Raw genomic sequence first — 20,605 nt, 5'->3', positions numbered from 1 at the left:
TGTAAGCGCTAAAGCGCTCCTTATATTTAGTGGATTCTCTCTAAAATTTTGTTAGCAGTGTAGAATCAAAGGAAGTCAGGAAAAAAAATGCATACTGATGGGAACATTTTTGAGCGGAATGCCTCCAAAAACGTGACACCATGATAGCGTCTTTGTTTGTTTGTGTCAGAATGTCATCAGAGGAACAGACTGTGGAACCCTCTGACCAGGGACCCTCACCACCCTCCAGCTGTGCAGAGGCAACATCCACAGGGAGTCCCGCTCATGCCGACAAGCGACCACGTGGCAGGCCACGCAAGGATGCTGCTGCTGCCTGCCTACCCCAGGCGCAACTCTCAGCCTCCTCTAAGAACAGAAAAAAGTATGTTTTTGTTTTATGTAAAGACATCTTTTTTTTCCCCCCCGCCATGTTTAAGTGAGTGTTAGAACCGTTTTTAATTGGGTGCTGCCTTACTTTCTCAGTGTGAGACAAGAGGGCATGTTTCAGCATGTTTCATGTATTTCTGCTAGAAATTAAAATATGACTTAAGTGGTTTTCATGAAACTTTGTGGTGGGGTGTAGAAATTTGGTGCCGACACGCAATTGGTTTTTAATTATTTTTGTGTACAATAGCAGTGTCTTAATCAACCAAAACTCGGGCAGTAACACACCCTTTATTTGAAAATGAAATAGCCCTAGATGGTGTTTTATCAGAGTGACACACTATTTGGTGGACATCTATCACAACAGGATGCAGGAAAATCTCGATTAGAGTCATGCATGAAGTTGGTTTGAAGCAGCTGTTTTGGGTGAATTCTATGGTTTGTAATTTGACAAATTTGCTCGCATTGCACATGCATCTTTGACTTTTAGTGTGTGTGGCTTTAAAAGGCAGGGCCTTGACAGTTGAGCGATGTGGAAGTCAACGAATGAGAGTGTAATATTGTTTGTTGTGAGTTCAGGTTAGTGGCTGGATGGTAACCAGTTAATCGTTAGCCCAGTCTGAAATTGCAAAGACATTTTGAACACATTCCAAATTTGACGGCGACAAGAAAAGCTGTTTGCGAGCATAAAAATGGATTGCGAGGGTCTGTCGAACGTCTACTATAATATGCTACTGCAACCGGCTGGATGCCAGGGAGATGGCCAGCGGCTGCATTTCCAGCTGGCCCATCCCGCAGTCCTGAGTGAGGTGCTCACACTGGAGCTCACACCATCGAGAGGGAAATTACAGCTACATCGTTTGCGAAGGGGGCGGAGTACAGACCGGTGGGGGTGTAGAAGCTGGTGTGCACAGTAAAGACACGCTCAGCTCAGCACGAGGAAGGAACTGACTGACAAGCGCACCCTGCTATCTGCTGGGGGAGTAGACAACTGGGTCATCTGCTGTGGCGCTACAAAAATGTGAGAGAGCAGCAGGAAAATTGGACAGGGTCTGTATGAACTGAATGACACGGACCCATTCGGTTAATGACCGGGGCGGGCATGCGCGCCTCTGACAGGACTGTTGTGGCTGTGGTCTCTATGGAGATGGAGATCGATACTTTTTGAAAATTGTTTTATAATTATTTTCTTAAATTAAGGGAGCCGCATCATTGAATCGCTTATTCACGATCAAATTTCAACCTTTAAGTGTTTTTGTTTTGTTTACTTTTTAAACAAAGGACAACACAACATTAGTCCAAAGTTTATTGATTATTGTTTATTGAAGTTTATTGACCGATTATTTTCTATGTTTAATCAAAATAAGTAGGGGTGGAACCTCTGGGTACCTCATGATACGATATGCGATACAAGGCTCACGATAACGATTATCTCACAATATGACGATACCACGATTATCGATATATATTGGTCAGGTAATAATTCCACGATAATCTACAATAAAGCTGCTCAAGACATAAACTGATGTTTTTTTTTCAATGAGAAAATAGTTTCTTTTTGTACCATCACTGAAACACAATAAACTGGTGTCTTCTTCACAGTCAGTACTTTAGTGTTGTTGTTTTTTTTTTCTTAAACGAATACAAAGAGACTACTTTCAACAAATTTGTCTTTCTTAAACACTATTGTCATGCAACATGTCAGTCAGTTACATAGTCAATTGTTTTATTTTACAAACTGTTAAAAAATTTTTTGTGTACATTGCAAAATTAACAAAATAAATATATTACTTAAATATTAAATCCAATTAAATCAAAATTAATATTCCTCAGAAATTGTGTGCTTCAAAAAGTTGAAACATAAAATATGTTTTAAAATGTTGAAATTGAAGATATAACACATTTTTCAATGAAACGCATGCAAAACTGAGTCAGTTTCTGGACAGATAAATGTCTTACACAAGTAAAAGTAATCTCATGAGTTTTCTTCGCCTGAAGACTTCCGTACATTTCCCCGCCACTCTTATGAGGTGCTCACCTTAGCGGACCCCAAATAATTGCCCAATAAGTAATGAACAATAGAGTCGTTATAGTGGCTGTATATTAACTACAAATATCGCGATACTTGCGTATGCGTATCGATAATCTATTGGGAGACCAAGCATCGCGATATCAATATATCGTCATATCTGTTTTTACTTTGGAAAACAAAGACTGAACCAGTAACATAGTACTACATCAATCCCTCCTTCAGTGTACGAATACGATATGCAAAATAAACACCAATCACTGGGTATAAGTAGCAATTATGTGACGGTTTATAGTTATAGTAACACCGATGCTAATTTGTTTTAGCCCATCTATGGCTTTTGCCATTATATGAGCATCAATATAGCAGACTTCAAAAGTATGTAGTTTGGTTTAATATTTTTGTGCTTAAATACACCATGCGTCTAAAGTTTAGTTCTCTTTGTGGTTTGTGTGGGCCATGAGGCCAGATGCCGGTAACGGTAGTACACAACAACCGACCACAGTCACTGTCACTGTAGAAAATTGATAAACATGATGATGATGATGATGCCACACTGGGCACAGGCTGGTCTCTAATTTGCTGCTGGCTGCAACATGAGCTGTGGGTATTTATTTTTGTGTGTGTGTTTGTGTGATCGGCAATGAAACTCATCAATCGACATACCAATCAAGTATTTGCCCATAGAAATGGGCGGATCACATTCAACGGCTGATCAACTGGAGCGCCACTAATCTTTGGTCTAAAGACTGCTCTTGTTATTTCAGTGATGGTCTTGTACCAGGTCCTGGTCCTACTCTTGGTACTTTAATTCTGTTTTTGTTTGATCCTGCTCTGTCACTCTTTCGCTTGTCGATTCAATGTATTTTCATTGGTGTAGCTGTAATATGTTTGAAATGCCTTCAGAGTTGAAACCTTTGCCCAGTCTTGATCAAGTGGCGGTCTCAATGGAGGTTGGGCAAAGACGAAACTGTGTCAAACACGCAACAGTCTGTTTTAACAGGATGTGACGGGCAAAAGTCAGCAGCTGACTGATGCTAATGACACAACCATATAGTGACTTATGGAAAACACTATTCCTTAGATGAAGAGAATATATTAATTATTTACACAAAAATCATTAAACATTTCGGTGGTATAGAAATTCTTAACATCAAACTGACCGGCATGGAATTCTTCCTTCTTGTTGATTCGATGTTCAGTGTTTTTTATTTTTTATTTTTTTATTTATTTATTTATTTTTGTCTACAGTTTTTGATTTATTTCCCTGGTAAATTTGGAGGTAGTTATTTAGGGTGCAGTAGAACTGTACTTTGTACAGAGAGATTATTCCTGAAAGGAAAAAAAAAAGTACTTTAAATCTTTGCTGCTGGTAGACTAAAAATGCTAAAGTTGGGATAATTTACTTTCACCCCTGGAAATTCCTAAAAATTTTATCGAGCTAAAATGGACGCCACTTTGGACTGTTTAGGCCGACATGAGACCATCTATCCACCCAGTTATTTACCACTAAGGTCTCGGGTGTGCAGTTGACTTTGGTTGAGAGACAGGGTACACCCTGGACTGGTCACCAGCTATTCGCAAGGCATATATAGACAACCTTTCACACCAACAATTTGGAGTCTTAGAATAATATTACGATGTATGTTTTTGGAATGTGGGAGGAAGCAAAAGTAATGGCGAAACCCCACCGAGCACCGGGAGAACATGCAAAGCTGAAGCCCGTATTTAAATCCCTGACCTCAGAACTGTGATGTATATGTGCTAACCACTACACCCTACATGAAACCATTTGTAAATAAAAATAGATCACACTTTTTACATTTCTAATTTAGAACCCTTAATGTAGAGTACATAGATCGGTAAATAAAGAAAACGTATAAAAATTTGACGTTCCATCTTAACTTCAATTAAATAAAAAGTACGATTTTATTTTGATCTGTCTTTCGTGTCATTAATGAAACATATAACCAGGGTTGGGGAATCCAGAGCCAGAAAGTAAAAACACTGAAACATTTTGGCTTTAGACACGGTGTTTTTACTTAACAGAAGGAGACAAATTTTTTTTTTACCTGCTAGAAGCACCTGTGGCTAAAACCAATCTGCGGCAGGGTTTTTACTTTCTGGACCTAGATTCCCCAACTCTGGATATGCATATACGCCTACGATGTTAATCTAATCCAAAAATATTGCAAGTTTTGTTCTAATATTTTCAGACTATGATTATCATGTTGCCTAGCATAAATTTTGTTGACAGTCAGTCACGTTTTTTTTTTTTTTTTGGACATTAAGTGATATTTTTTTTTTCATCTCCTAGGCAACTAGGAGAGCCAACCATATGACGTGAATAGATTAAATAAATAAATAAATATATATATATATATATATATATATATATATATATATATATATATATATATTGCCAGTTTATTTCTAATCTTTTTCATACACACAAATATGAGAATCCACCACGGTTTTCATACATTATGCCACCAAAATGGACCGGTTGTACATTATACAGGTTGGTTGCCTTCGGCGGTCACTTCCGCAGTAAATGTCTTATTTATTTTCCCCTTTCTCAAAGGAAGAATATTAAACCAGAGACAGTTAGGAGTGTCATCTAAATTATGGCGATAGTTAAAGTCATGCGGCATTTTTTTCATAGCACATTAGACCAGTAAACAAGTTCAAAATGAACAGTGTCTTGTTACTGCATGCAACACGGCACAGTGATGACGTGGAGTGGACACAAAAGTGCAACATATAGGTTATGTCTATATTTTTTTTAATACTTAATCAGCTTCAAGCTTTTTTTTCTTTTTTTTTTCCTTTTTTTTTTCAGTGAATCTAATGTCATTGATATTTATATTTGTAATGGTCATACACACTGAACGAAGATAAATGAATTTTGAATAATGTGTTGTTGTTTTTTTAAAGTATATCAAATATTCTTTCTTTTGTTTTTCTTGCTATCACGGTATCACCCTGTTCAACAGTGGGTAACTGATTGAGGCAAAATTAAAAGCTTTGAAAACAAATGTTTCAATTAAGGTCTAAATTGAAATATAGGCTAATCTTCTATTTTGGCTTCATATTTTTTTATAACAGGCTTCAGAGGAGTCAGTACTTCATCTGTCATGAACCAATCACGTCACCGGGATTTACATCAGACAGATGTCGCTTTTGGTGTTACTTTTGTCAAATCTGGCTACTTAGTTGCCCGAGACACAGACATCATGTCAAACGGTTCATGTAGAGCTGGTTGTTAAAATACACTCATTTGCCCACGCTCTATCTGCTTTACCAGTCCATTCCACTATTGCCTGACATGTTTTCCAGGCAGCACACTGCTAGCTGGGACTACTTACCACAGCATTATTTTCACCTCCCTCCCCCCTCCCCTCTCTCGCTGTGGTGGGACTGGGGAGAGCAGCAGGAGGAGGGGGGATGGCTAGATGAAAAGTCGCACAGCCGATTTCTGCATGGCTCTCTGCCCCTGGCTTGCACCAAATATATCATTTATAACAGGAATACTACATATATTTCAAACAAACACAAGGCTGTAAATTAAAATTTTGCCCTTTCCTCTGCAGTTCTACACATGTAGTATTTCATCATGACATGCATAAAAAATTTCTATTTGTGTTTTTTGGTGAAGGATAACTGAAAATTTAAAACATTTGAGCTCAATTACCAAGGCTTGATTTAAATTGCAATAAAGGTTATAGAACTAAAGATTTTATTCATAAAGAAGATGCTGAGATGAAGTTCGAGTTGAGATGTCATTGATGTTTTGTTTTTGTTTTTTTAAGTACTATAATTTACCTCCTTATATATTCTACCTTTCCAACAATGAACATCTTATACAGCAAATTTACGCAGCATACATGTTAGAACACAAGCGCATTGATTTGACCAATTGGGGGTAACCTGTCAGTGTCCGGAGGCCATGACAGCGGCGGGTTCCCGTCTATCTGTCGCAATGTTGTTAATGGAAGTAGTGCACATTAGAGGGTGACACAGGAGTGGATTTTCACTCCCATCCCATTCCACTCCTGCACCAAAAATCCCGTCCTGTCTCAGTCCCGAACAATAGTAACAAAAAAAAACAATCCTGTCCCGTCCCATTCCCGGTGAAAACGACTCCTATCCCGCTCCCATTCAGAATTACTCCCACTCCAGTGCAACTCCCATTATGGAGTCAACTGCATCATTTAAAAAAAAAATTAAAAAAATGGCTGCGCAAGTATCTATCTGTCCAAGTTTTTTTCCATAACGGATATTGAATTAATTCTGCTCCCGTGACGTTTTCATCCTGTCCTGTCCCAATCTTGTGATTAAAGTTGTAAAGTTCACTCCCATGTGGGATTCTCGCAGGAATCCCGGGACCTGCGGGATTCCCGAAAAAATGTCAGCCTCTAGTCCACATCGGGGCGCTCTGTTCAAACTGTGAAAAAAAATCTTCCCTACAAATAAACTCCAATTATTAAGACTACTGAACAGGTTACCTTTTAAAGCTTTTTGAATTCTCGTATTGTACTACAGTTGATAAGCTCCTTATGGCCAGTAAAAAAAAATATTGAAAGAAATAAACACATTATGACATATCGTAGCAGTTCTGTGATTCACACCCCTTCTTCATATTCCTGGTGAGTGGTTGAGCAGAACTTCACACTACCATTATTTGTGTCATATTTCTATTGATGGAACTTCAAACAACAGTAAACTCCTCTTTGGCTCAGCTTAGATATTACTCATCAGTTACCTGCAAGCTATGCTATATCTCATACTTGAATGTTGTTAGTACTTATCTTGACGTGGAAGTTATTTAAAGGGAGGAGTCGATTTGGCATCCAGCCACTTGTGATTTTGTTTTTCCACCCCCCCTTCTCCTTTCTCTCTCTGGTGACATCAAAATGATGCCAGCCCACATCCTGCCATCTCCTCCTCTTCTGAGCGCCTGTATCATTCCAAGCACCCCTGAGACACAACTGCTCTCATTTGGGCGGTGTTTGCTCTTCCCGTTTAGCATGTTAACAGTTGTATCCGCCACAATTATGCTCTCCACGTGCTGTCTCTGAGATGATGTCAGCATAGCCCCTCAGCCTACTGGAGGATGCAGACAGAGGCTCCATACTTAATTCGTGTGTGCATGCAATTTGTATGAGTTGGTATGCCGTCAGATGGTTGGAAGTAGGGCTGCACGATAGTGGAAAAATTGCGATATGCGATATAGTTTAATATTACAATATCAATATTATTGCGATATTCAACATCTACCTAAAGGAATCACATTTTTATGACCAAATGAAAGATTAACTTTTTTTCGTGTGGTAAAATAAGCAAGTTCAATATGTTCTTAGTTAATTAATTGTAATTACCCTAGATGATGTTCAACAATTCGATGGTGATGCACGTTTAAGTTTGCTTCAACGTCCATGTATGACTTGGTGGCTTTTATTTTGAATTTTATTTTATTTTCCGCGGATGTACGACCTAAACTGTGGCGCTTGATGCATATGGTTCACGTCTCAAAGATGACCGGCCCGTTGCAACACTCATGAAAACATGTACTCGCGCCGTGCGACTGGATTAATATTTCACCAGCACAGGCTGTACAGTTGGCCGCATTTGCGGGTGAATTGGTCGCAGTGTCGAACCCTGGACAACTGTTCAAGCATTTTAATTTGTATTCGATTTTTTTTTATGTATTTAAAATGGGTTCGTTCCTCCCTAATAGCAGGTGCGGTCTACACCGCCAGATAGTATTTATCTACTGTTCCTCCTCCTTTCCAACCCTGTGGCTACATCGAATTTCCATTTCCTGCATTTATTTGTGTTTGCCTCTTTCTTGCCTTAGGGGCCGCACCAGAGGTAGGGCTATCATGGATGAGGACGACAGTATGGATGGAACAGAGATAGCAGATTCCATTGGCCCTCAGGACACAGGTGAGACTTCACCCTGTTGCTTGTGAAATGCTCATTCAGCGGAAGCTGGATGAGAGTTTTTTCATGGTACCTTGGCCTTCCTCTTCAGGGCTCTGAATGAAAGAGCTAAGTTTGAGCTGCAGTGGGTTTGTATTCCACCTCATCTTAGTCTTTCACTCGCTGCCTCTACCTCTCCTACTGCTCTAAGATTGGCATTGAGGAGCAGTGGGAAAGAGCCCAAGGCTAATGCCCCCTAAAAGCTTTTTAAAATCCCATCAGTCTCTCCAGACACATTTGTGCTATTTTTTTTTTATATATAAATGTGTAGTGTACATCACATCATGTGATGTTCGCTTTGATTTCTCATTCATTTTCATGGTACAGTAGATACCCTGGGGACTGGGGATCTTCCAGTGGCTTGAATTTCTTTTATTAGGTCTACGTACCTTGTGTCCACCACAGGTGTGTTGTCTTATATTATGCACTATACTATAGGGCTGAACAATTAATTGCATTTGCAATTAAATTGTGGTTTGACAACACGCGATTATGTAATTATGAAAAGCTGTGATTTAAATGCTCATTGGAAGGTGGGGTGGGGGTGAGCAGGAACTTTACTGATGTAACTTAAAGCCTGGCGCCATAAGTGCAAGTAATTTTGGTGAGTTTTTTTTTTTTTTTTTTTGTCTCATGAGACCTTGACACAAGTAACATGTTTTATCTGTTTGATCTAGGTTTTAAACAACACTTCTCCGTTGTGAGTTATGACTTTTTGGCTGCCGTAGTGTCGCAAGTGCGCAGCAGTGGCTGATAATTTGTGTGAGCTTATATTTTGAGGCTAAATAGGTCTGTATGTGGCCATATGTTGTGTTGTCCGATTTCATGAAAATTAGGATGAACAAAATGATTATTGCTTATTACTCACCGTCATTTTGGTGCCGCCGCTGCATCCTCTTTTAATGTACATATACGTTGGTGAACTAATCAGGCCAAGTGGCGAACGAACAACAACTCTAATGACAATTTGCAAGTAACTGTCGGCCGTAACCACGCCAGAATGCAACAGCTCTGAATGCACTTAGCTTACTAAAACAATGAGTCTATGTTGCCTTCACGGGCCGTCCAGACCATGGGAAACTAACCAACCCGTGACCCACCCACAAGGATTGCTACAGAATACTAGTGGTTTTTGAAATCAAATCGGAAAATGTTATGTCATATAAGCAGGTATAATTTTACTTTGTCTACACTTTAGCATGTGTTAGTTTACTAGTTTATTGGAGATTGCTAAGTTTTGTTTTTTAAATATGTATATTGGATTTATTTAATGATAAATGCAGTGTTTAAAAAGTGCAGTGTTTACATGTCATGTAACGCAACATGAAATGTTGGATATGTTCAAATGGTATATTGTAACCGTAATTGTAGTAGAAAAAAATGTTAAGGCTTCATTTGCCTTTATCTTAAGATCCTTTAATCTATAATAGATCTGATATTAACTTTTTGTTGGGTAAAAAAAAAAAAATCATTGAAAAGGACCTTAAAAAATATAATCACATATAATATCGCAATCACAATTTTTTTTTGGGGGGGGAAAAATCACAATTAGATTATTTTCCATAATCGTTCAGCCCTACTATACTATACTGCTTCTTCTATACTGCTGCACTGGCCAAAGAGGTAGCAGAAGATCATCTTCCGGATTGAAGGCTAAGCAAGCTTTCGGGAAATTAGTTGTTGCTTATTGTTACACCAAGTACTGGTACCAGTATTGTACCGTAAATTTTAGCCGGCATAAATGACACAATACCATAATTCTTAAATACCTGTAATTGAGGGAGGGAAAAAAATCTGCAAAAACTCTTTGTTAGATGGGGCTGTCTCGTAGCGCTGTTGCAGAGAAGGTAGAAGCCAGTTGAATCCTCATTTAAATAAATAAATATCAAAATCTGTATTTATATTGGCATTTTATAAAGGATGATGTGTGCACATTCGAGGCGGCTTCCTCGATCGCACCTATTAAGTGACGCAAAAACACTATGTATTTGGGCCGTTTGGGTCTCCATCTCGAACCCTTGCTTACACAAAGATGCATTTTGCATGTAGAAGCAAGTGGATCACTCGTGCCAAGCACAGCTCGATGCTTGTACGTGAATATTTGTCTTAGCGCCTTTAATAGCTATGTAAATTAGCAAAACTGTTGCATAACGGCGAGACAGAAGGGCAGCGAGTTATAGTCAGACGCATATTTAGAAATGGGCAGATAACAGAATATTTACTTGGTTGTTTAATCTCACATTTGGCAGGACACACGAGACCTGTTTTATGCATTGTGGAATTGACGCTACATTAACAGTAGTTATGAATGTTGTGCTTGACAATCATATTTGGCAATACAGTATATTGAATATTTGTTTTTATTTTTACTATCATTATTATTATAATATTTCTCGGGTATTTCTTTCTGTAGTATCAGCTTGACAGACTGATCATTCTGTTTGTCCATCACCTTTAGAAACAGAAATCCAAGCAGCGGAGACTGTGGAAGTGGTGAGCAGTGATGCACCAGAGGAGGACACGCCCTCACCTCCTCCTCCGGCCCAGAGCCCTCCGCCCGAAACTCTTGGAGGGCCGTCTGTCCCAGCAAGTAGAGGAGTCCAAAGCAGGTTAGCAACAACAAAGCTCTTGACTGTGAATTTTATTTAGTGTGAAATAGTTTCTGCTTGCTGGGTGCATGTGTATAATGAAACAGTCATCAGCTGACTGGCGGCATTTCCTCCCAGGTGCCACGGTGTAGGAGATTATCAGTCTTTGCTGTTCATGCTATCGACGTTATTGATGGAAGGCAAAAACGATGGCGCCTCCTGAGAACGTATTAACAAGATAGTCTTTTAGACCAAAAATGTGGAAAAACGTCTTATCTACCCTGTGTAGCTGAACCAAAGAAATTGTCATGGCTATTTATCTCCTGATAAACTAGATTACTCAAAAGATGATTCCATGGCACAGAGAACCTTTAATGTTCCATGCCTGTGTGTAGCGTAGGTCAAAATAAGTCTGTGGCATAGTTTAAGTGTGACATGGACGTAATGTGGTTTGTTGTTTACATGCATTAGCGGCTGAAAGGCAAAGGCCTCTGAAACGAACAGATTTGAATTTGGCATCGTTGTGACGTTGATTTGACACTCTTTATTAAAGTACCTCCCCATGTTGTGGTTGCCACACTCCTGCATCTCGTGCAAAGCTAAAACAACTGCCAACCGCAGAATTGATGAATAAACTGCCTTTGTTTATTGTGGGATGCTGAAAGCATCCCACATATGTTGTTTCTAACCTTTATTATTATTATTCTTATTATAGCATTTTATTCTCAACACTTTTTGCAATCAAACTACTCCTACATTATACTTCCGATTTACACCGTTCAAATTTCAACTTGCTGACAAAATTCACGCCTTTCGGGGTATTTATCGTTTGACTTCATATTACTTACAGTACTCGCATAATTTAATGTTAAAGATGTACTTTTACCCATTCAGTTTTAATGGGACTGACACAGAATTTTTTCTAAGTCCCATTTTCCACGCCCACTTCCATACATACAACATACCATCTTGACTGGCTTTCTGATATTTCTCAGTGGCGCAGTTGGGAGAGTGCATGTACAGTAAGCAGGAGGTCGCAGGTTCAAAGCCCACCGCCGACTGTACATTGCACATATGTCCGTGGCAATTACATAAACGGATATTAAGTATACCAACTGACTATCATACCAGGAATTGCGTTATACTGACATGATCAAACGCATGTGTCCCAAATCAGCGCTGATGACTTTCAGCGTCAGGTGACACTTTGAATTACAAATACGCCAATTCGCTCTACTGCTCACAGGTCCGGTGGCTCACTGGCTTAAGCGCTTGCGCCAGGTGAATAGCAAAGACAGCCCGATGAATGGTTCGCTGGTTCAAACCTCGAATGGAGCAACTTTTGGACATGGACATACTTCTTTTTTTTTTTTTTTTAGTTAAAACTAAAACTTTTCGTCTTTTCATTTATAATTCATCCATAATTTCTCATTTGTAATTTACAACCAATTTATCTTTCTTTATTCATTTAACATACATTTTATTGCATGTTCAGACACATTCGCTGCTTCCATTTCACAACACTTCAGTGAAGCCCCAAGTCTTCTGTGGGTCAGTGGATAGATTGGCAGTGCAGTAGCTCATTGAACAGTAAACTGGTGAGGGTTCAATATCAGTCTCAGACTGGTTGAATTTAAACTTCAGTCTTTTCATTTATAATTCATTCATAATTTCTCATATGTAATTTACAGCCAATGTATCTTTCTTTATTCATTTAACATACGTTTTATTTAATGCATTCTGGTTCAGCAAGACATCTCTCAATTACATTTCACACTTCAATGATTACAATAGCATTCTGCTATTAGCAGTCAGCTTAGCATTCAGCTATTAGCATTCGGCTTTCAGCATCCCACGCAATTTCTTCAGAAATTGCTTAGTCTAGTTATTATACATATTATAGCATTTTATTCTCAACACTTTTTGCAATCAAACTACTCCTACATTATACTTCCGATTTACACCGTTCAAATTTCAACTTGCTGACAAAATTCACGCCTTTCGGGGTATTTATCGTTTGACTTCATATTACTTACAGTACTCGCATAATTTAATGTTAAAGATGTACTTTTCCCCATTCAGTTTTAATGGGACTGACACAGAATTTTTTCTAAGTCCCATTTTCCACGCCCACTTCCATACATACAACATACCATCTTGACTGGCTTTCTGATATTTCTCAGTGGCGCAGTTGGGAGAGTGCATGTACAGTAAGCAGGAGGTCGCAGGTTCAAAGCCCACCGCCGACTGTACATTGCACATATGTCCGTGGCAATTACATAAACGGATATTAAGTATACCAACTGACTATCATACCAGGATTTGCGTTATACTGACATGATCAAACATATGTGTCCCAAATTAACGCTGATGGCTTTCAGCGTCAGGTGACACTTTAAATTACAAATACGCCAATTCGCTCTGTTACTCACAGGTCTGGTGGCTCACGGAGTTAAGTGCTGGAGCCAGGTGAATAGCAAAGACAGCCCTACGAATGGTTCGCTGGTTCAAACCTTGCATGGAGCAACTTTTTTTTTTTTTTCTCAGTTTAGTCATAATACAACAAGTTCCTTCATTAGCATTCTGCTATTAGCAGTCAGCTTAGCATTCAGCTATTAGCATTCGGCTTTCAGCATCCCACGCAATTTCTTCAGAAATTGCTTAGTCTAGTTTCTGGATAAACTCCTAAACATTTCAGAACCAGAAAGGTGCTGTGTTCACTGTTCAGGCACAATTCGTGGATTTTAGTCCAATTACAGTACTATCAATTATTTAATCATTAAAATAACTAAATGTGTGTACTAGTGACCATGCAAAAAAGAATTGAGACTCAGGCAGTTAGTGCGAGCAGTGACATACTTACACAAGAGACTTTGATGTTTGTCTTTCTTTTGACAATGGCATCAATGAACTTATTAACCTTATATGATTTTTTTTTTCTTGCTACCACATTGTTAAACAGTGTGGCATTGATCGATGCAGAATAAAACGTTTTGAAAACATATATTAAAAATTAAAATTTTAACATTATTTGAAACGGTGAAGGTCAAAATTGAAATGTAGGCTAATTTTCTATTTTGGGTTCATATAGGATCCAGCACTCCCTCACTCCTTGTAAGGAATAAGCGGTCAGAAAATAAATGGATGGATTTTTCCTGTATATCAGACTCCAGAGGAGTCATGCCTCACCTTGCTGTTATGATCCTATCCGTTTGAACCACGAAGATTGAGTGTATTACGAACGATAAATCATGTTTACAAGCATTTACATGTTGCATGGCACTAGTTATCCAAGAACGTTCAGCAACCATTTCGCTTTCACAGATACAATAAATATTTATGTAATAAATGTTTCTGCGTTTTAAAGGGACAGGAACATGAAAAATCAACTTTTTGGAGCTTTTAGCCATGTTGAAATGCTAATTCCTTACCAAACACATGACCGAATTTGTGTTTTTCTCCATTCACCCCTGTATGAGAACTTTGAGGTCATTCTGTTCTCCAAGCACCAGCCCCTCCATACCTGAGAAAACAAGCTGTTGGCACTCTTTGACATCATAAGATGCGGACCCACCCGCCTCTGTACCACCTCTGCAGACTAAACGCACGCCCACTTTCTCTGAGACCTCTATGGAATAATGACAAAAGTAGCCTTTATCAGTAAACATTTTGTCCAAATGAATTCAAAGCAATCAATTAACCTTCACATTTGCAATCCCAAAGTGCAATGACAACTGGCTGTCTTAAAATCACACAAAGGTTCTGGCTGGCACTTGTGTAAACTACAAGTAAAACCTTTGCACTATTGAACCTAAGTGAACAAATAGTGTAGTGGTTAGTGTCCTTGCTCTGTAAGCAAGTCCCTGGTTCGACACAAGCTAAGGGTTTTTTTCCCCCTCCTTCTTCTTTCCTCTCCCTTCTTCCCTCTCCTCCCCTCCTCCTCCACGATTTCTTGCGACAAGGAGTCGTTTTCTTTCGAATGTTTATTGAAGAATTGATGCCTTGCATTCAGAGGAGTGCTCAAACGCAGAGTTCCAACAGCAGACTACAGTTAGAACAGGTTTTATTAAAGGTCGTCATTCTACTAATAATATTAGGAGACTCTTTAACTTGATTAGTATGTCACAGCGGTATGATAAAAAGGCAGTTGTTATTTCGCTGGATGCAGAAAAAGCATTCGATAAAGTTAACTGGTCCTTCCTCTTTGCTGTCTTAAATAAATTCGGCTTCGGGGAGTCATTCATTCAATGGGTCTCAATATTATATGATTCTCCTAAAGCTACAGTTACTACTAATGGGATTACATCACAGAGTTTTACTTTACAAAGGGGAACAAGACAAGGGTGCCCAATTTCTCCTTTATTATTTGCTATATTTATTGAGCCGCTTGCATTAGCTATACGTCAGGATAGACGGATCCAAGGAATCCACTCCGGGACAATAGAACATAAAATTAATCTATATGCCGATGATATATTACTCTATTTAGAAGAACCTGCTATCTCGCTAGGGGAAGCATTTAAATTAATAACTAAATTCTCTCACTTATCAGATTACTCTATTAACTGGACAAAATCAACATTATTACCTATTACAGAAAATTCATGGAATCCTACAAGTCAGGATCCACACTACTCCTTTCCTACAGGTAATTTAAAATACTTAGGTGTTAAAATTTCACCTAAGTTAACTGAATTAACTTCTTTAAATTTTTCACCATTATTGGATAGTATCCGTAGTGACCTGGAGCGCTGGAATAATCTTCCGATCTCTTTAATAGGACGGATAGCTACTATAAAAATGAAAGTTTTACCAAAGATTAATTATTTATTTTCAATGATTCCATTTAAACCTACGTCTAACTGGTTCCAATCGCTGGACTCTGCTATCATAAAATTCTATTGGAATAAAAAAAAAGCCAAAATTAGTCTATCTACTCTTCAGGAAAGTAAATCTAAAGGAGGTTTAGAGGCACCAAACTTTATGTACTATTATCTAGCTAATCAACTACAATATCTTGTGCTATGGACACAACCCAACAGAGATACTAACTGTTGGTTGGAATTGGAGCAGAAGGATTGTAATAATCTTAGACTGTCAGATTTACTCTTTATTACAAAATCAATAAGACGACATAATTGTTTTAAAAACCCAATGATAGCCGCCACCCTGACTGCCTGCTGGAAGGCATTAGAAATTACAAACTCCCAATTGGCGCCCTGTGGGCTCTCTCCCATTTGGCATAACCCCGACTTTCAACTTAATAATCAGTCGTTCCATTTAAGCCCATGGGAGCAGAAAGGAATTACACACCTTCATCATCTTTTCTCAGATAATAAGTTTATATCGTATACAAACTTGGTCCAGAAATATGAAATAAAAAAGGGAAATTTCTTACATTATCTGCAAGTTAAAAATATGGTTAAGAAACAAATCCCAACACTTCAGGATACGCTCCAACTGCCTGTCTTAGCTAAAGATATTATAAAGCTTTCTCCAACAACAATAAAGAAAATATCAAAAATATATAAGTTATTTTTATACACAAATAAAACGTATTTACCGACTTTAAAATGGGAAAAAGACTTGTCTATAGTTCCGGAACCAGACTTTTGGACCCAAATCTGTGAAAATGTATTTAAAATGACCAAACAGACAAATTTGCAACTTATCCAATATAAGATACTTCATAGAACATATATTACACAATATATGATGAAAAAAATGGGACTCTCTGACTCCGACATTTGTCTCCAGTGCTCACAAAACACTGCCGATACTTATCTTCATGCTTTATGGTCATGTACTCCAGTGCTGCATTTCTGGACTAAAATCTTGGGAAAGCTCGATGATATATTAAACTGTAGGCTTCCTTTATCTCCAAGACTGTGTTTACTAGGTGACTTAACAATAACTGAGCTACCATGTAAACAATCTCAATCTATATTTATAGCCCTTACTATTGCTAAAAAAATAATCCTTGTCAATTGGAAAAATAAACAATCTCTAAATATCGACCACTGGTTAAACTTACTAATAAATTATATCTCAATGGAAAAAATCTCTGCCTTAAATAAAAATCAAGTATCAAGATTTAAACAAATATGGTCTATGTACATAGAATATTTTAATCTCAATTTGGCAACTTAATCCTGCCAAGATTCTGCCTGTTAACGAGAGCCACCACATCGTTACAACTTCTGTTTTCGCTGCTCCTGTATTTGGTATTTTGTATCTGATTGTTTTTATTTTTATATAGTCAGGAACCTAGTTGCTGCTAGTGGGCTCGAGCATACCACACTATACGACACTATACTCAATAACTCCTTAAGATTTATTTCTAGTGGGCACTAAGCATCAACACTTGGTGTTACTGCATGCTAATTAGTAAATTTTCTTGACGCCGTCCCCTGTGGTCGGGCGGGGGTGGTTCTGCCCCCCCCCAAACCCCCCCCCCCCCGTTGTCTGCTCGGTGGCGGTTGCGTCTTGGCCGCTCCCTGGGCCCCCTGTGGGGTGCGGTGTTGGGGTGCTTCCCCTGGTGCCCGGGGCGGTGCCGTCCCGGCGCGGTCCGCTGCTCCGTGCCCGGCGGCGCGGTTCGGGGTGGGTGGTCCTCCGGTGTGCCCCGTGGTTCCCTCTCCCCTCCCCCTTCCTCCCCCCCGTCGCCTCTCCCTCCTCGCCTCCTCCCGCCCATCCTCCTCTGCCTCCCGGTCCCTTTTCCCTTGTCGCCCTCCCTCCTCCTCTCCCCCCCCCGCCTCCTACCCTGCAGCCGCCCTTTCGTCTTCTTGTCGTCTTCTCCCCGCTTCCCCCGCCCCCCCCCCCTTCCCTGTCTGCCCTGCGGCCCCTCCCCCTCCCTCTCTCTGGGCCTGGGGCTCCCTCCCCGGCCCGGGCGTCGGGCTCCGGGGGCCGGGCGAGGGTTTGGGGCCTGCCCCACTCCGGTATAACTCCTGGCGCGGCCGGTGGGCTGTCCGGTAGCCCTGCTGCGCTGGCTGTCCGCCCATTGTGGTGCCGGGTGGATGAGGTGGGGGGCGGCGGGGGGTGGGGGTGCTGGGGGGCGGGCGTGCCACCTACACCCGCCGGGTTGGGTGAGGCCCCGCTGGTCGCTCCTCTTACTCACTTCACTAGCTTGCACTATACACCTTGTAAATATACACATAGGGCACACAACACATTTCTTGGTGGGGTGGGGAAGGGTGGAAACACCGTCTTCACCCTTCAACTCCCCTCCAATTTTAATGCACCTCACGTCCAAGGGGAGGGGTGAGTTGGGGCGGGGAGCCATCAGAGGGGATGGACTGCAGTGCCTGGCAGCGCTGTGGTCCCCCCCACTTGTGTCCCTGCCCCACCACTTTGTCCCTCCATTCCCTTTTTTAATGCACCACACATATACATATTCATTTTTTTGGGGGGGATACGGGTGTGTCGGAGTAGGGGAAATTTTTTCCCTCTGCTCCGACTCACCTGCTCCCAATTTTAATGCACCACACGCACACACTTGTATATACACTGGGTGGGGCCACATTCACGGTGTAAGGGTAGAGCTCGCCAGTCGGCGAGCTGGCGGACTCAGTAACAGGGTTAGGTGTCACTAGTACTCTGGCGTGACGACCGGGGCCTCTCCCCACCGGGCTCGGTGTTCTGGTGTTCCGCCTTCTCCCCTGGTGCTTCCTCCTCTGCTTCCCCCCTCCCGCCGCTGTGCAAATCTCGCGCGGCTGGAGGTGGGGTGGGCACATCTTCCCTCTCTGCGCTGCTGCCCGGTGCCGGTTTCCGGGGGGGGGTGGGGGGTTCTCGCGGGGGGCCGGGTTCGCGGGGGGGGGGGTGGCGGCCGTCGGGGGGGGGGCGGCTTGTTTGGGGGGGGGGTGGAGGTATGGGTGGGTGGGGGGTTGGGTGCTGGGGGTCGGGGTGTGTTCGGGGGTTTGGGGGTCGGGGGTGGTGGGGCCTGGGTCGTGGTGGATGGCGGGTTTGGGTGGGGTGCGGGGGGGTCGTGGGGGGATGGGGGCTGGGGACCGGTGGGGCGCTGTGGGGGCCCGCTGGGCCTCGTTCTGCGGCCTTGGGCTCGGGGGTGTGGGCCGGGGCTGGGGCGGGGGTGTTCCGGGTGTCTGGGTCGGCTCGCCGACCGGTGTCCGCTCGGGTGGCTTGGGGGTGGCCTTGGTGCTGCCGCGGCCTGGGGATTCCGGGGGGGGGGGGGGGGGTGCTCGCTTTGCTGGACCGCGGTTGACGGCTTCTTTCTTTGGTGGTGGTCCTTATGCATGCCAGATCCGTCGCACCAGCATCTACTGAAACTCAACAGAAGTACCCTCTCCCTCCCACAGCCCCTTGAATCAGTTGGTGCTGGTGTCTGTGGTTCTCACTTTGCTTTATCTATCCTTCCCTCCTTCCTCTCTTTAGTTTTTCCTCTGGTCACTTGAGATCTTAATTTATTAGAAGTATGAGGTTTCTGGGGTTGGCATAAGACTCCGGTTTTGTAACCACGCAGGAGGGGTCTTGTTGGTGCTGGACTTCACTTTGATGGATTGGATGTACTGGCTTCTATTGATCTCACTCTGCCTTATCGATCCTTCCCTCCTTCCTCTCTTTAGTTTTTCCTCTGGGCTCTTGAGATCTCGCTAAATTTGCTGGAATTTAGAGGCTTCCGGGGTTGGCGTAAGACTTTGATTTTGTAATCATGGGGAAGGCAGGAAGTGTTTGGTCGGTGCTGGATGTCACTTTGATCTACCTTTCTTTTCTCTTTATTTCTTTTTTTTTCTGACCTTTTCTCTGGTCTCCTGACCATTTAAATCTCACGACTCTGGCAAGATTCTGAAGTACCTGGTTAAGGCGAAGGGTAATGGGATATTTATAAGGTTTTAGGTGAATGAATGAGTATAAATTTATACGTATTTGCACGCACGCAAACGCACACACGCAAACGCACGCACGCACGCAAACGCACGCACGCAAACGCACGCAAACGCACGCACACATACACACACAAAAAAAAAAAAAAAAATTAAAAAAAAAAAAAAAAAAAAAGCAGACTACAGTTAGCTCGCCTGGGGTGTGGCATTCACACGGGGAGAGGGGGGGATTTACTAAACCGGGTGTTTTACTTCCGTGTTAAAAACTAACCAGCAAAACACCTAATATTTCATAAAAAATAAAAGATTTAATCAATATATGCTTATAGTTAACTGTTGGAAGAGCTTAAAATACCGCAATGTAATAGCGTTTAAGATAGTGATTGCTTGATAATTCTAGACCCAACTGGCCATATACATATTGTTTCAAAACAGTATACGGCTAACTGTATTTATAATTCCATGTGTACGACTTGATGAAATAGCGTACACTCTCCCTTGCCAAAATGCACCGGGCGTATTCAGCGCAGCGCTTCAGTGAATGGAGAGAGCAAGCAAGCCAGCTCAAAATGGGCACACACTGTCTTTCATCAAAAGCACATTTCTGCTAGTTAAGTTTAATGGCCGTTAATGTGGTAGTACTCACCAAGACTCGGATATTTATCCATCCATTTTTTGACCGCTTATTCCTCACAAGGGTCGCGGGTGCTGGAGCCTATCTCGGCTGGCTTTGGGCAGTAGGCGGGGTACACCCTGAACTCATTGCCAGCCAATCAAACAAGCACACCTAGGGACAATTCAGAGCG

The 20,605-nt window shown here is 41.4% G+C and overlaps 1 protein-coding gene across 9 annotated transcripts in view; it reads left to right on the top strand.

Moving 5' to 3' along the window:
- kmt2cb (lysine (K)-specific methyltransferase 2Cb) overlaps positions 1-20,605 on the top strand; it is a 105,886-nt gene that overhangs the window by 11,297 nt on the left and 73,984 nt on the right. For 8 of the 9 annotated variants that reach the window (XM_077520533.1, XM_077520569.1, XM_077520579.1 and 5 more), the window contains exons 2-4: positions 170-361; positions 8,253-8,341; positions 10,836-10,986. In XM_077520533.1, coding sequence (XP_077376659.1) covers positions 171-361; positions 8,253-8,341; positions 10,836-10,986 — 431 coding nt within the window. In that variant the 5' untranslated portion in view covers position 170. The remainder of the gene's footprint in view (positions 1-169; positions 362-8,252; positions 8,342-10,835; positions 10,987-20,605) is intronic. The other variant, XM_077520587.1, reaches the window with a different exon arrangement.

Source organism: Festucalex cinctus, chromosome 1, assembly GCF_051991245.1.
Source record: "Festucalex cinctus isolate MCC-2025b chromosome 1, RoL_Fcin_1.0, whole genome shotgun sequence".
NCBI lineage: Eukaryota > Metazoa > Chordata > Actinopteri > Syngnathiformes > Syngnathidae > Festucalex > Festucalex cinctus.
Note: the sequence above shows the minus strand (reverse complement) of the source record. Positions and strands in the feature narration are given on the sequence as shown.